Source organism: Aulonocara stuartgranti (assembly GCF_965226115.1).
Source record: "Aulonocara stuartgranti genome assembly, chromosome: 14".
Lineage (NCBI taxonomy): Eukaryota > Metazoa > Chordata > Actinopteri > Cichliformes > Cichlidae > Aulonocara > Aulonocara stuartgranti.
In genome coordinates, this window is record NC_138950.1 from 29,444,243 (window position 1) to 29,460,243 (window position 16,001).

Consider the following 16,001-nt stretch of genomic DNA (forward strand, 5'->3'; position numbering starts at 1 on the left):
TAAAGTTTTTCTTACACTGTGCTTAGCTCCTTGATGAATGTGTAATCACATGTCTTTGATAAATAAAATATTTAATCTTGGATTTGTGTAATTTGTGGCTATTGAATAAAAGTTAGTCATGTATCCACTGATAAAAACAGATGGCTGAAAGAAATGTTTGATGTAAAAAGGAAACACAGTGTTGTGCTGTTGAACTGTGAGTTTCTAAATTACCAATGTTTAAATGCCGAGAGGAGACTAGCAGCCCTGAGTCTGCATGTAAAACATTAAACTCCATAGCAGTGATACCTGTTCTTACACAGGTATGCCTATTCTTTCTTATGGGACTTTACTGTCCCAATGAAACAAGAAGATCTTGTTTTAAAGTACATTTTTTGCCATCCCGTAATCTCAAGAATGTTTATGTTAGATTCTGTTTTTAATCAGGTTGTGATCTTAGAGTCAATCTCATAGCACTCGGCCTGTGCTTCAAGGATTCTGATAGTTAGTATGACTCCGGGGTTTTGACTCATTTAAGTCGGTGTTTTGCTGGGAGGAGAGAAGAGAGGCATGTAAGACTGCAAGTCTGCTTCTTGATCCCAACTCTGGATAGTCATGTTTTTAATATGTGTTTAATAAATTGTATTTAGAAATAAATTTCTAGAAATGACAGCTGCTCCATCTAAGGAATGTTGTCTCTCCTAACAAGACCGGGTTTCCTCTGGAAAGTTTCCCAATTATCTATGAAGCCCACATCGTTTTTTGGACACCACTCAGACAGCCAGCAAGGAGAACATGCGGCTAAATATGTCACTCCTGGTCTGACTGGGGAGGGGACCGGTGAAAACTACAGACTCCAATATTGTTTCCAAAGTTACACACGATTCAATATTCATTTTGGTGACCTCCAATTGACGTAACTGGGTATCATTACTGCCGATGTGAATTATAATTGTACTGAATTTATGTCACGATCCTGGGTCTTATGACCCAGTGTTTTGAGTTTAGTTTATTTGGATGTTTATATAATTAAGCTCATGAGTTTTTCTAGTTCTTTGTTATTAGATTCCCCTTGTGTCTTCCAACCCCTGTTAAGTCTCCCTTGCCCTTCAGTGTTTCTAGTTTTGCTTCCCTTTCCGTCCAACCTGATTACTTCCAGCTGTGCTCTCCTTCTGTCTCTCATTCCCTCGTTATCCCTCAGTGTATTTAAGCCCTGTGTTTCTCTTTGTCAGTGTCGTAGTCCCCCTCACGGCTGTGTTTCCGTGTGTGTCAGTTTATCCATGTCCCAGTTTAATTTAGTTTAGTTTACCATGCCATTCTGCAATAAAGCAGCTTTTTGAATTTAATTTTGTTGTCGTGAGTTTTGCGTTTGGGTCCTTCTCCTGCCTGTACACAGCTGAAACATGACAATTTACGTTTACCCTTAGCCAGCAGTTTTAAATTTTCCTCAATGTCACCTTCTCCGGCCCCTGGAAGATAATTGACCATGGTTGCTGGTGTCTCTAACTTCTAATGTCTCAGAACAGAATCGCCAATTAAAGAAGTATAAAAGTTACGTTTCCTCAGTTAGAATACACAATTTAATCAATTGGTAATGGAGTAATGCTTAGTTAAAAAGCTGAGTTAAATAAATGTGTGGTGAATAATTGTTTAAATTATGTATCTTCAGTTGCTGCAACTCTGTTATTAGTACATTCAAATGATGATGAATTACCATCACCAACTGGTAGAATATGGAGATGAAGCTCATCAGCTATTATTTGAAATAAAAACTCACAAAGTTTTGATTTTAAACAGAAAAAAAGAATCACTGCTTAACCTTCAATGTTTTTAGGTTTTTACTTCCCATCTCTGCTGATATCAGATATCTGATGTCCACAAAATAATAATATAAAAAGAACATCTGACATCAAGTCAGTATCTGATTGGTGCTCTTATAAAAACCTTTCCCTAAATATTAAAAAACCAAAAGTAGTCATTGCTTTCAGGCGACAGAGAGGGGCGCTCAGGCCACTGGAATCTGGAGGTGAGGAGGATGAGGGGGTGCTTGCTTTATATTTCTGGGAGTTGCCATCAATGAGGTCCTTAAATGGACAACGAATGGTGCTCCTATTACAAAACAGGCACAACAGGGACTTTATTTCCTCAGAATACTGAAGAAGCCCCACCTGTCTGCAAATCTATTAGAGCATTTCTACTCTCAATATAAAGCATCCTGTTGTACTGTGTAACTGTCTGGTTTGGGAACAGCTCAGCAGCAGACAGCGAAACTCTCTAGAGGGTGATAAAAACTGCTCAGGACTTCACTGGCCAGCCTCTGCCGCCTCTGGAGGACATCCACTGGTCTCTTCCCTCTGCCCCCCTCTAGGCAAACGGCACAGGTTACTGAATTCACCCACTGTACCGACTTCCACAGTCGCTAGAGGCCGGGGATGAAGCCTGCCTATTTGCCTGACGCGCTGTCAACTTTACGCAATAATGCGAGAGGTGGAATTGTTTGTTTGTTTATTAAAGTGCTTTGAGAGTTTACAGAGTAATGTCATCGGCTCCTGATTCAGACTCTTACAACGTCACAGGCTCTAATGTAACAAGGCGAAACATGTTGTGCAGCGGTCAACAAAAAGTACGGCTACCCAGCCCTCCTCTCTGTCAAAATCAAAACCAGTGAATGACAGACTGACAACGCCCATTTATGTCACCGCTAGCACCCACGTGACTCCCATAACAACCAAACAAATAAAAACCCAGTGATCATCAAAATTACAGGCTGTAATCAGCTGATCTGTTGCTCTTTGTGGATGCACACAACTGAATTCAACAAGATGTAAGCAGATATTTCATAAGTTGTCCTAACTGTTTTTCATCTCTATACACTGACAGTACACTGTTTATGGTGTCTTTAGATTAGACAATATACAGTTGGAATTCAAAGAATGAACGTCAGCATCATCAGCTTAATGTCATGGTCGGACGGTCCTGCTTGTGTGTGTGTCTCCCTCTCCTCCCCTCCCCCCCTACTCCAGGTCTGGCCACGCCTCCGGGAGAGAATGGCCGACCCCTGACCGGGAAGCGTCTCCGCTCGGCTGCCAACACACCACCCAGCTGCTGCTAATCTTTCCTCGCTTGGGCTGAGGTATTTACCAGACGGCAGTCGACGCTGGATTGTACTTGAAGCTTGGTAGTTTAGTGTGCTCGCAATTCTGTGACTTAGCATAGTCAGGCTAGCCTTCTCATCAGATGTTGTTGTTGCTCGTCCATCAGGTGGAGAAGTACAGAGCGGAGAAAAGGGCTCGCTGGTTTTATCACTCGGGAGGAGAAACACACACGGAAGGAGCACACACGGATTTTCACTGAAGAGTAGTGATTAGTGGTGGGCAGATCGATCCAAATATCGATTATATCGATACCAAGTTGGCATCGGTATCGAATCAATACTAGGCTGGTGAGATCGATTCTTTACTTTTAAGTTCCGCTCTTGTTTGTAATGCTGTGCTTTTAGCAAAGGTCGCTGGACTTGCTGCTCCTGTGTCAGCGCAGAGCAGACGCACTTTGCTCCCTCTTCCCCCTCTTGTGTTGACATGTTGCGCTGTCACTTGACGTGACTTAGACAAGTTGGGGGTTGTTAAGTTGTTTACATATTATTTATATTTTTATCAGCTGTTATTGTTGTTGAGAATTTTAATTGTAAATTTTGTATTATAGTTTCCCAGCAGTACTTGTTTTGATTTGTTTACTGGTTTGCACAATTTATTGTAAATTTTTTATTAAAAAAATAAAAATAAAATGAGTAAACCGCCACGGCAGACCTGATGGCATTTTCATGCTTCACAGCATGATTTATTCTTACAATAATCACATGGCTGCTGTAACAGTACATTCTGCTCCAGCTCTCCTGCTGCCAGCTGTACACATCACAATCAACAACAACACAGAACACAGCACAGGTTTTAAGCCGGCGAGGCATGATTGTAGATGCCGTGCAAGTGAGTCCATCTCAGAACGTACCCCGCCATATACCCCCTTTGCCCCTGAGACAGAGCCTAACCTACTCGCCCCCTCCGCGAGCAGGCGAGGGAATCGGCCCGGACCATCGGCGCCCCAGGTAGCCACCCATGTGGCAAACAGCAGCGGGGCAGCAGGCATGGAAGTGAGCCGGGGCTCACAGGCAGCTGAGCAGGTGGTCGGCGCGCAGTACCACGCAGCGTGCCGGCCTCTGTTGGAAGAGAGGCTGGACCGGACAGCACGCTGCCCTCGGATGTGGCAGGACCCCCCCCCCGCACCTCCGTCTCCAGCTTGGCAGGTCCCGCCAGCCTCCAGCTCACCCCGAACCGGTCCTTCCCGTGCGCTGTCCACCGTTACAATAATCACACGATTTCTCTAACAGTACATTAGTACAACGGCTGCAGCTCGCCAGCTGTACACATCACTAACAACAATACAAGCAGAGCACAGGTTTTAAGACAGCCAGGCGTGATTATAGACGCGGTACAGGTGAGTCCATCTCACCTGCAGTGGCATCGCAGAGCAGCCACAATAAGAAAGCATTTTCTATTTAATTATAAACTTTATCCTAATTATGTCCTGGGTTTTAACTATTTAATAATAAAAAATGAACCATCACAAAAAACACTTAAGGTTATAAAAATTAATTGAGACTTAGCAATTCAATGACGTATCCACCTTATTTATTGAAAAGTATCGGTATCGGCATTGATATCGGCAATACTGGCCCGCATTTACTTGGTATCGGATTGATACCAAAATATGCAGTATCGCACACCACTGGTAGTGATGTGCGGATCGATCCTGAAATATCAATTCCTCCGATACCAGTAATTTATGTTCTATAATCGATTCTCACATTAAAATATCGATATTTTAGTAATTTAGAGTAAATTTGTAGTTTATCATTAACAGGAACACAGTGGAAAGAAACTATAACATTCGGATTGTCTACATTCAGAGGAACTACTTCCTCTTCCGCCTTTCATAGTCATGTGCAAAATATGGCTGTATAAATGTCTCGCAGCCCCTTGGCGTGCGCACTCACAACAATGGCTGAGCGTAATTGTGCGGACGTATTTTACCTCCACAAACAGCTGAGATGTGGTTTGCGATACATGTGGCAAAAAAAGTGCTCCAAGAGTGAGGTGTTGTGGCCATACTAGGGAGGCATTCAAAAGGGCTGTTGGGGGGTGATAAATACATTTTACAGGGTTTATTGATCGGATAAAATACGTTAAATGTCACCATTATTATTGGCCGGCCCGGAAACAGCGGGGGTGTCCAAATTCAGAGGCTGCTTCCACCTGAGGACCCGACCTTGGCGGTCTAAAGAAAGTAGTAGGGTAGTACGTCACAAGCTCCCTCGGTGGAGTGAAACTCTGCCGTCTGCTCCTGGCTATCTAATATATAACCGGGCACTGACGTAAACTCTTCTGTTTAATTATTGTTTGATGTTTATTCAGCTGTGTGAAAACCCTGAAGGAACCCTCCCAAGGGATTAATGAAGTTTAATTTAATCTAATCTAATAACTTTAATCTCAGCCAAACCGATTTAGTCACGAACAAATAAAACACTGAAAAAGCCAAACAATAACATTTTGAAGTTATCAAAGTGACTTATATATCATGTTTAACCCGAGTAGTGAAAGACCGTATCAGTATCATCGATACCACCCTGAATATTACTTGGTATCGGATCGGAAAGGAAATCAGTGGTATCGCACATCACTAACTCATGTGCACCACCTTCGGGAATTGGGAGAAAATCACCTTTGGACAATTGCCCTTCTTTGTTTAAGACTGTATTTGAGCACTGTAAATAAACGCACTGTCTGCTTTGTATCCAGAGTTCTGCGCTTGAGTCCATGCTTTCCATTAGCCGTGACACTTAAATTCAAATTCAGTTCTGCTACAGTTAATATAACCCTTTGACCACGAGGACCTTTTGAGGTCTAATCAGGACATTTTCACACGCATCTTAGTAAATAAGTTACCGTGTTCTGGAGTTGATATAGAAGCCCTCATAACAATTATTGTTATTAGATTGGACAAAATCCAAGATAAATTAAAGCTTATCCATGAAATTCTTGATGTCTGCTGTACAATCATTCGATCCTCGAAAAAGAAATGTGCAAACAAATCATAAAAGGTCGCAAATTATCATGACGTTCATGTCTGTGATAAGTGTATGCAGCTTTCTGATGTTTTTGTGTTTTTTCTGTTTAATTTGATTTCCTTTAATTTGTTGATTTACGCTACCGGTGATGTGTGGGCCACTATTCTGGCTCTGATCCGGCTTCATGGCTTCAAGAGCTTCTGGCTGTGAAGGCTGCCTCATGGGTCCGTGCTCAGAATGGTAGAAACCATGATAATAGCTGATAAAGTGTGTTTATTTTAACAATATGCCATGGCTACGATCAGCTGTTTTTCCACATGCTTTCTTGTAATAACTGTGTTTTTAGCACTGTGTGTGACAGAGTGTGTTGAAGCTGGAAAAGTCCTGTTGGGTTACAGCATCAAAAGAGAAACTCTGGGGCTCTGAGGGTTTGGTTTACTGACTTCATACTAGGGCTGGGAGATATGGCATGAAATCTATATCGTGATATAATTTGAAGCACGTGTGGTAACGATATATATATCCCGATATATTATTTTCTTCTGTATAACGTATTTTCCACACTATAAGGCACACTTAAAATCCTTTAATTTTCTCAAAAATCGAGTGTGCCTTATGTATGAATTCTGGTTGTGCTTACTGACCTGGAACCGATTTGGGCGTGCAGAAATCTGTTCAAAAATGTTTTGATGGATTGTCAGAGCATTACGGCTGCCGTAGTGAGGAGCTTCGCGGAGTAATCTGGGTCCAAAACTCCGTCCCTTCAGGTCCCAAAGTCAAACGAACATTGAGAGTTAAAAATGGTCTAAATTCTTTCATCTTTAATAAAATCATCAGCGTTGTTGCTTTACTAGGTGTAACAATTAAGTTTAACAACCAGGCATCCATGAAAACAGAAGTTATTAAATTTAACGGAGTTAGAAGTTAACAGGAAGTTAGCTTGCTAGTTTCCACCTAAACATGACACACTATGTTCTGACTGAGAGATTAAAACATACAGCTCTGCTACCACTTCTGACATAAATGAAGACAGAAAACTAAACATCAGTGGCGTTCGCAGGGTTACTGAAGTTGGACTACCTGGTATATAATGTTGTGCTACGTGATTGCTAGCGACACAGCTATGTTAGCATAACATTAGCACAGTGAAGCTGGATGATGAACGCCAACTTTTTTTCTACTCGATAAAAGTTAACGTGAGGGATTCTGGTGGTTAGGGACAAATGCAATCGCAAAGCAGGATGCTATACACGGGGCAAACGTCAGTCAGGAGAACAACTGAGATTATTCATCCACAATACAAGGTAGTTATTAATGTACTGCAACAATATGGGAATAGAACAGCTACGAGAGAATTCAACATTAATGAATCAATGTTACGGAGGTGAAGCAGAGTTTTTGGCTTTCCCAATATTTCAAAAGTGCTTCATCTCTTTGCTATGACTGTCTCCCGGCTTAATTTGCAGATGATAATGGTTGTAGCCGCTGTGACGCTTTCGACCAAAACAGGCGCAGCTTGATGACATCATCAATATGCGCTATGGCGATACAGCGGTATAGTCAAAATCTCTACCGTTGGCCAAATTTATATCGTTTGTATCTTATATCGTTTATATCGCCCACCTCTACTTCATACTGCTTTAAATTTAGTGTTGTGCCATAAAATCCATCCTGATTTAATTACTTTTTAATTTCATGTTTTTGGTTTCTGATTTTTGTGTTTATTGTAAACTGGTATTTGGTAATTGTAACAAATTAGGGTTTTTCATGCAGTGCATAAAAAACTTCGTGGAAAACACAGTGACTTTTTCTAACACCGCACTGTGTTGCTGTTATGTGGCTGTTGCTTCCTCTCTGCTCACTGACGTTAATTGATATTAACTGCGCTGGTGAGCAGCAGCTGGTAGATGCACTTGATTGCTTCGGCTGGCTGCTGAAGCCTCGCCCACCTGACTGTCCCAGCCCTCAGAACTGTGTTTTTTCCACAGCTGTCTGCAGAGCACAAGTGGACATCTCTGTCTTCGGCTGGACCTTTTACTGCGACTGTTTTAGAAACGAGCGCGTTTACGTCACAAACAGCAGGAGGAAAGTATTTGCTGGACCAACGTCAGTGTTTTAAGAGGTAGGAATTTATTCCATGTGTTTTATGAAGGTTAAGATGACGCATCAGAATCTTTGATCGAAATTAGCCTTCTTCATAGATCGTAGTGTCTCCACATGGTGGGTCTTTTCCATTTTATTGCCCGTCAGAGTAATATCTGAAAAAAAAAAGAGAGATTTTATTTGCCCACACAACAACAAAAATATCTTTCAAAGTTTTTTTCAAGTTATAATATTTCCATTTATATCTTTAAGGATGATTGCTTTTCTTTGTTTTTATTCTGATATTTTGAAAATGACCTCAGGTTAAGTCTTTCAGATATATCTTAATCACTTTATGTTGTATTCAGGCTGGCTATATTTTAATGAAAGTTACGTGTCAGTATAACGATCATGTTCAAATTAAATCTCTGATTTAGCTGTGAATAGGTACAAAGATGGTGTTCTGTGGTCTACGCAGTGTCCAGATGGAACCAGGTAAAACATCACTTAATAAATACAATTTCATAGGAGATTGGGGGGGGGGGGGACGGCTGTAGCTCAGGAGGTAGAGCAGGTTGCTTACCAATTTGGAGGTTCGACCCCCGTCTGTTGCAGTCTGCATGCCAAATATCCTTGGGCCATGTACCAACCCCAAGTTGCTTTCTGATGCATCTATTGGCGCATGATTGCCTGTGCACTTCCATAGAAAGAGTATAGAAAAAAGTGCTTGTGCAAATGGGTGAATGAGACAAGTTGTGTAAAGTGCTTTGAGATAGAGTAGAAAAGTGCTGTATAAGAACCAGTCCATTTAACTGGTTTGACCAAGTTAAGATGTGTTGTAAATTTGGATGTTTCTGTTTGACTGTCAGTTCCTCTGAAGAGCATTGAGGTGGAGCTGGAGGTGAGGGACCATGTGGCTACAGTGGTCTCCACTCTGAACTATGAGAACAAGGAGGACAAACCATTAGAGGCTGTTTTTGTCTTCCCTCTGCCTGGAGATGCTGCTGTCTGTCATTTCAGTGCTCAGATTGGACAGATGCAGATTGTAGCTGAGGTGAAGGAGAAACAGAAGGTGAGCTGGACAGTAAATATAACCTGATTATAAGTGAGCTTCAAAATAAACACAGTGAATGTCACTGACATGTGTCACCTGTGCTTCAGGCTCGTGAATTGTATGATGATGCTCTGAGCTCCGGTCAGCAGGTCTGCCTATTGACAGAGAGTGATGAGAGTCCAGATATATTCTCTCTGTGTGTGGGCAGTCTGCCTCCAGGAGAGAGCGCCTCCATCAGGTTGGAGTATGTCACTGAGCTGGCTGTGCAGGCTGATGATGGTCTGAGGTTCTGTCTGCCTGCTGTGCTCAACCCTCGATACCAACCTCAGGGTAGGACAACTGTAGCTTTTCTTTTGATCCTGCTTGCCTTTTGTGTTGTTCTCTGTCAAGATAACCTTTGTTGCCACTGATTTTCAGTCCACCTCTTGTGTAAATTCGTATGCCTCGAACCCTTTTTCCCTTTTATAAGAATGGCTTCTTGATAGCCACCCTCCTTTTGAGAGCGTTTCTGATGAAGCTTCAATGAACAGTAAATGGATCAACTAAAGACCCAGATCCATCCCTCGGGTCCTGTTAGCTGTTCGCTGGATCTTTTTCCTATTTCTTAAGGACATGACTTTCAAATCATTATGTGCTGTAGATAGTTTGTTAGGCCTGGCACTTCTTCACCTGTCTAGTTTCCACAATGTTTTAAGGACACACTGCACAGCTTACCCAGATATGTCAAGTTTTTATCTAATAGCACTTTGGCAATCATCTTATTGGTGCCAAAATATTATTTTATAAATGTCAAAGTGTTATTTTTTTACTTTTTCATGGTTTCAGCTAAAGAAATGGGAACAACTGATGTGTACTTGCAACAGGCTGCCTAAAGATACAGTTTAAAATTGTGTCCACTTTGCTAAGTTGTCTGTTATGTGTAGACACAACACTGGTTCCTCCCTTGAGTTGGGTGCCCATGAAAAAGGCACCTAACATAATATGTACACAAGCTTTTATTACTGCACCTTCTCATACCTGGGTTTACGTCCCCCTTATGTAAATGTGTATATGAGGGAGATTTACAGAGAACATTAAAAGTCAACATCCAAATATATGGCCCTGCAGATGATACTTAGCTTTATCTATTGTTGAAGCCAGATGGCAAACAACAATTGAACTAAATTATGCTGAAAAACTAGTTCATGCATTTATTACTGCAGCGAGAGTACTGACTGGGCCTAGAAAAAGAGAACATATTTATCCCATACTGGCTTCTCCTAATTGGTTCACTGTCAAATCCAGAATCAAATTTATAATTCTTTTACTCTCATGTGACTTTTGTTTCACTGTGATTTGGTACTATACAAATAAAACTGAAGTGAAATGTATTAAAATCAAATAACAATAGAAAGAAAACCAGAACATGAGGTTCAATTAATTTTTCTGTGAACCTTGAAGTTGATACTGTAACAAAAGATTTACTTCTAATCAGTCTGATACTGTGTGCAGGTAGTGCAGGTGCAGGTTTCCAGGTAACTTCTGTTCCAGCCTCTCTGGAGCCCTACAGTCTGTCTTTTTCTGCCCGAGTGTCCTCTCCTCGTCCAATCTCTAAAGTAGAGTCCAACTGTTCCCTGGACCCTCTGCAGTACCTCAACACCGATCAAACCCAGGCCACGGTAGGTAGAGTGCTGATGTGTCTGTGTTACTTCTTACTGATGAATAAATATCAATGTGTTTGTGGTGTGCAGGTCAAGCTGGCTGCAGGACACAAGTTTGACAGAGATGTTGAACTGCTGATTTATTACAAAGACGCCCACCAGCCCACTGCTGTGGTGGAGGCAGGACAGGCCTCTGCTGAGCCGGGTGAGTGAAAGTTTTTAGTTTGCAAATACACATTTCATTATCCTTACTTTTTAACAAACAGTTTATGTGTTGGAATAAAAAGCATTTATGTAATTTTCTTTTTCTGTCTCTCATTTTCAGGCTCTCTGATGGGTGATCCAGTGGTGATGGTGAGTCTGTACCCTGAGTTCCCCCAGTCTGTGATGTCTTCAATGGCTCCATGTGGAGAGTTTGTGTTCTTAGTGGATCGATCTGGAAGTATGGGATTTAGGAACCACGGATTTCCTCGCCAGACTCGCATCCACGGTGCCAAGGTATTCATAATAAGTTTACTCTGAAATCTTTAATTTCATGATGTGCCTCTCACACAGTGGCCTCATCATCTTTTCCCTCTTCCCTTAAGGACACTCTACTGCTGCTGTTGAAGAGTTTACCAATTGGCTGCTATTTCAACATTTACAGTTTCGGGTCCAAATATGAACACATCTTCCCGTGAGTCTCTGCCTCACATCAGTCAGCCCAACAAAAGTCTGTTTTTGATACGAAGTACATGTACTTGTGTATTGGTGTTTGTGTAATGACAGTAAGAGTGTGGAGTACAGCCAGAAGACCATGGAGGAGGCTCTGAAGAAAATAAAGAAGATGAAGGCTAATCTTGGAGGAACAAAGATCCTGAAGCCCCTCAAATATATTTACAGCCAGGCCTGCATTCCCAATCAGCCCAGACAGGTAACACAGACATATACACTGACATTACACTGACTATTAATGCACTTTTTTTTTAAACGCCCAGCTTGAACAGTTATACAAAGTTAGTGTAGTGTCCAGGAAACAGTTCTGCTCTTTTGTTTGCTTGTTTATTGTGTATTACCATGAAAGTATTTTTGTTTTTGAAACTTAACTCAGCTCTCAGAACTAGTTGTGTGTTTCTGGGTCTGATGTTATGTCCTTATGTGCCAACTCTCCTCTCCAGCTGTTTGTCTTTACTGATGGACAGGTGGGAAACACCAAAGAAGTGATCGATCTGGTGAAGAAGAATTCAGATTCTCACAGGTGAAACTACAAAAAAACTGTTATATCTACACAATTACCAGAATGTCCAACATGTCCTCTGTGTACACAACAAAAGCTGTTGTATTGCAGGTGTTTCTCTTTTGGGATTGGGGAAGGGGCCAGCTCTGCTCTCATCAATGGGATGGCCAAGGAAGGAGGAGGTCACGCTCAGTTCATCACAGGGACTGACAGGATGCAACCAAAAGTAAGACAATAAGTCATAATAATTGTCATCATAAAAAGACAACATGATGTTATTATTAGGACAGAATGATTTAAAAAAAAAACCATAAATGTATTTTTTTTTTTCTAATTCTTGTTGTTGTCAGGTGATGCAGTCGCTACGATTTGCTCTGCAGCCAGCTGTGGTCGACATCTCAGTCACATGGGATTTACCAAAGGAAGTGTCTGTCACTGTCCTCTCTCCACCAATCACAACACTTTTCCAGGGTCAGAGGTCACTGATTTATGCCCAGCTCACTGGACAGGTAGGAGCAGCAGCCTCTCATTAGGGGTGCAACGATACTCGTATCGATATTGAACCGTTCGATACAGTGCTTTCGGTTCGGTAAGCATATGTATCGAACAATACAAAATTTTTAATTTATTTTATCAACTTTCCTTCTGACGATGCTGTCTGTGTTGAGCGCTCAGTGAATCTGCACTCGACTGCTCCGCCTAGGCTGCACTGTCGAGTGCAGATTCACTGAGCGCAGGGCAAGCTAGCCAGACAGAGGTTAAGCTCTCGTTGCAACATGGCAAATTGAACCTCCCCCACCCTCATTCAGATCTGGCGTTTGGAACTATTTTGGTTTTCATGTGAAGTATGACCCTGAAGACAGTATGTTGGATGTGCCAGGCAATGCTCAATTACATGGGTGGGAACTACTGCGTTAGCGCAGTTAGCTCATTAACGTGTTGGCCGTCCAGCCCCACACACGGGGCGATCCGCGGTAGCTCGTTAACGGAGATTTGCCGTGTTGTGGCGTTAACTTCATTTCAGATTAACACTGACAACACTAGTGTGAACACAATGAATATGACTGCACATTTCCTTCCGACATCATCCTAGTGCAAAGACAAGTGGAAGCAGACAAAAACAAGCACGCACGCATGCTACAGACTTTACCAGAGTCATTTAGACAGCCGTTAGCACAGGATTCTCCTTATGGGACCTGATATCTTTAATATGCTGCTGAGAATATAGCCCAGAAGAAGCATATAGTATAGCTTTTATTTTGGAAAGAGCCATTTCTCTGTAATAAACTCTCTTTTCCAAAGATGAGTGATTCCTCAATCAGATACAGGGCTTGCAATATCGCTAGCCCGACGTCCCGGGGCTAGCGATTTTCCCAGTCGGGCTACCAAAATCTATCTCTGCCCTGCCCGTCGGCCTATCGTAGGAAGGAAAAATATATGTCAATGCTTTTGCATTCTTTCGGAAATGTAGCTGGGTAATTATGTCATTGGCATCGGTGAGCCACTGTCAATATGTGACATATTGAAGTCGCGTTTGAATTTGCGCTTGTTTTTTGCTTTCACTTTGCAATCGCGCGAACTGTGTATAGAGAGCGACAGTACTGATTGGTGAGTGATGATAATTTGCGCACCAATTCCTCTGACATTGTCTTATCAATCGTTAGCTTACTATGCAAACATGACAAGTGAACTCTCCCGCAGCAAGCTTAAACATGTGAGAGGTTGATCGCGCAGAGAATCGCTGACCGTTATGTGTGTGTGTGTAAAAGCAGCAGGATATATATTTTAGTTCTGCTGAGCCAAATAAGACAGGTCAGGGTGAAGAAGTGACAGCCAAAGAAAAGCTTACCACAAAACGGAAAAGTTATGACAAATCAGACTATAAGGCAAAAAGAAAGTGCAGCTTTATGGTTTCATGGACAAAATAATTTCTGTGGCTGCAATATGACGAGCTAAATAACCAGGGCTGCACATAAGTGGTCCGCAGGTGCGCATTCGCTGTCAAAATAAAAAACGTGCACAAGATAAGAAGTTGCAATGCGTGTTTGCGTACATAAGATTTTCTGGAGGAGGACAGACGTTTGTTTAGAACTCTTAAAGATGTCGAAGAAGCTCCTTTAAGCAATTACTGTGATGTTCCTCCACCTCCAATGAAATGTCAGGAGTCCGAACTACAAAAGAAGCACGTATTCTCGGAAAAGTAGTTGCAGGAGGTGAGCTGGCTTCAAACAAATGATGAACGCACAAAGAAGTGGTGCAGAATGTGCTGTGAAAATTTAATAAATGACAAATTAAAAAGGCATGAACATTTTTTTTATTTATTTTTTTTTTGTATCGAAAAAAATATCGAACCGTGACACCAAAGTATCGAACCGAACCGTGAATTTTGTGTATCGTTGCACCCCTACCTCTCATGTTGTTGTTTAGGTATTTGATGACAGTAATTAACGTGACTTCTAACACTGTAATTCTGTGTCAGAGCTCAGAGGCAGCAGAGGGCTGTGTGATGCTGAAGTACAGCCTGGCAGGTCATCCCTCTGAGAACCAGCTGCACTTCAGTCTCAGACCTGCAGAGGACACTGGGTAAATGAGTTCATATCTAGTGTCAGAATTAGATATGAAAACAGAATAAAGCATTATGCATATGTCAACGTGACTGCATTTGCTTTTAACTCAGAGCACAAGAGCACCTAACTACTACATGTATTTTTGTAGGATAAAGAAAAAAAGTTAATTTCATGTCAGATTTCTATGGAAGCCCGTTTCCGCCACTAAAAAAAAAAAAAAAAAAAGGATCCATAACTCAAAATTTCGAGTTATTTTCTCGAAATTTCGAGTTATTTTCTCGAAATTTTGAGTTAGCGCTGCCAATCAGTAATCTACGTGAATGACGTCATTTCCATGTTACCCGGAAGCTGAAGCCCTCAGCTACAAATGCTACAGCTAAGCTACCGGTATTACATCCAGTCGTGAATGCACAGATTGCTGAGTGTTTTCAGCCTGGCTTCACAAATGATGAAATCCCTGTGTTATTAGCTGAATCACATGGTGTTACTATCAGCAAACATACTTTAATTTGTTGGGATCCGTTTTTGAGTGCGCGGTCCTGCGCCATATGCTTCCGGGTAACAAGAAAGCGACCTCATTCACGTATATTTTTGATTGGCAGAGCTAACTCGAAATTTCGAGAAAATAACTCGAAATTTCGAGAAATAACTCGAAATTTCGAGAAAATAACTCGAAATTTCGAGAAAATAACTCGAAATTTCGAGTTATGGATACTAGCTTTTTTTTTTTTTTTTTTTTGTTTAGTGGCGGAAACGGGCTTCCATAGATTTCTGTTCATTAATAAGTTGCATTAAATATATCATTTTTGAATTTATTTTGGCAAGATGAAAGTGTAAGAAGAATCCCAGCTGTACTTCTTCTTTCTCCCTGTTTGCAGATTAACAGTCCACATGTTGGCTGCTCGAACTCTGATTCGCTCCCTCGAGATGGAAGCAAGAGACGACAAAGGAGAGCGTGATGAGGAAATGAAGAAGAAGGTGGAGGAGTTGAGTATCCAGTCAGGAGTGAGCAGTGCCTTTACTGCCTTTATTGCTGTTAGTAAAAGCAGTGGTGAGGCGATACAAGGACCCCTGATAAGCATAGAATGTCGAGCAAACCGTGAGTATTCACATTTATATTTTCTGTATTCTGAAACACTGAATGTTGTTTTGCTTGTCCTTTCAAGCCCTACTTTATTAACACAACATGAGCTCAGAAGGATGTACTGTGAAACATGATTATTAGCACCATATTTTGACCTCTGAGTTGGAGTTTTCATTGCCAGGAAGGTAGATTTCTTTTTACCTTGTTCATTCACAGTGGTAACTTATGCCGAACACTTAATTGGTCTTGAGCAAGTTA

General features: G+C 41.6%; 1 protein-coding gene across 6 annotated transcripts in view; it reads left to right on the plus strand.

Annotated features, from left to right (window-relative positions):
* Positions 1–2,827: 2,827 nt before the first annotated feature.
* LOC309688196 (rap1 GTPase-activating protein 2-like) overlaps positions 2,828–16,001 on the plus strand; it is a 127,088-nt gene continuing 113,914 nt past the window's right edge. The window contains exons 1-16 of one of the 6 annotated variants that reach the window (XM_082503735.1): positions 2,828–3,157; positions 3,241–3,421; positions 8,089–8,222; positions 8,620–8,677; positions 9,052–9,254; positions 9,344–9,566; positions 10,728–10,894; positions 10,967–11,081; positions 11,202–11,374; positions 11,464–11,552; positions 11,645–11,789; positions 12,034–12,113; positions 12,204–12,318; positions 12,443–12,601; positions 14,572–14,675; positions 15,538–15,758. In XM_082503735.1, coding sequence (XP_082359861.1) covers positions 8,638–8,677; positions 9,052–9,254; positions 9,344–9,566; positions 10,728–10,894; positions 10,967–11,081; positions 11,202–11,374; positions 11,464–11,552; positions 11,645–11,789; positions 12,034–12,113; positions 12,204–12,318; positions 12,443–12,601; positions 14,572–14,675; positions 15,538–15,758 — 1,834 coding nt within the window. In that variant the 5' untranslated portion in view covers positions 2,828–3,157; positions 3,241–3,421; positions 8,089–8,222; positions 8,620–8,637. Of the gene's footprint in view, positions 3,158–3,240; positions 3,422–4,356; positions 7,405–8,088; positions 8,223–8,619; positions 8,678–9,051; positions 9,255–9,343; positions 9,567–10,727; positions 10,895–10,966; positions 11,082–11,201; positions 11,375–11,463; positions 11,553–11,644; positions 11,790–12,033; positions 12,114–12,203; positions 12,319–12,442; positions 12,602–14,571; positions 14,676–15,537; positions 15,759–16,001 lie in introns of those variants that run through there. The other 5 variants (XM_082503739.1, XM_082503738.1, XM_082503736.1 and 2 more) reach the window with 5 other exon arrangements.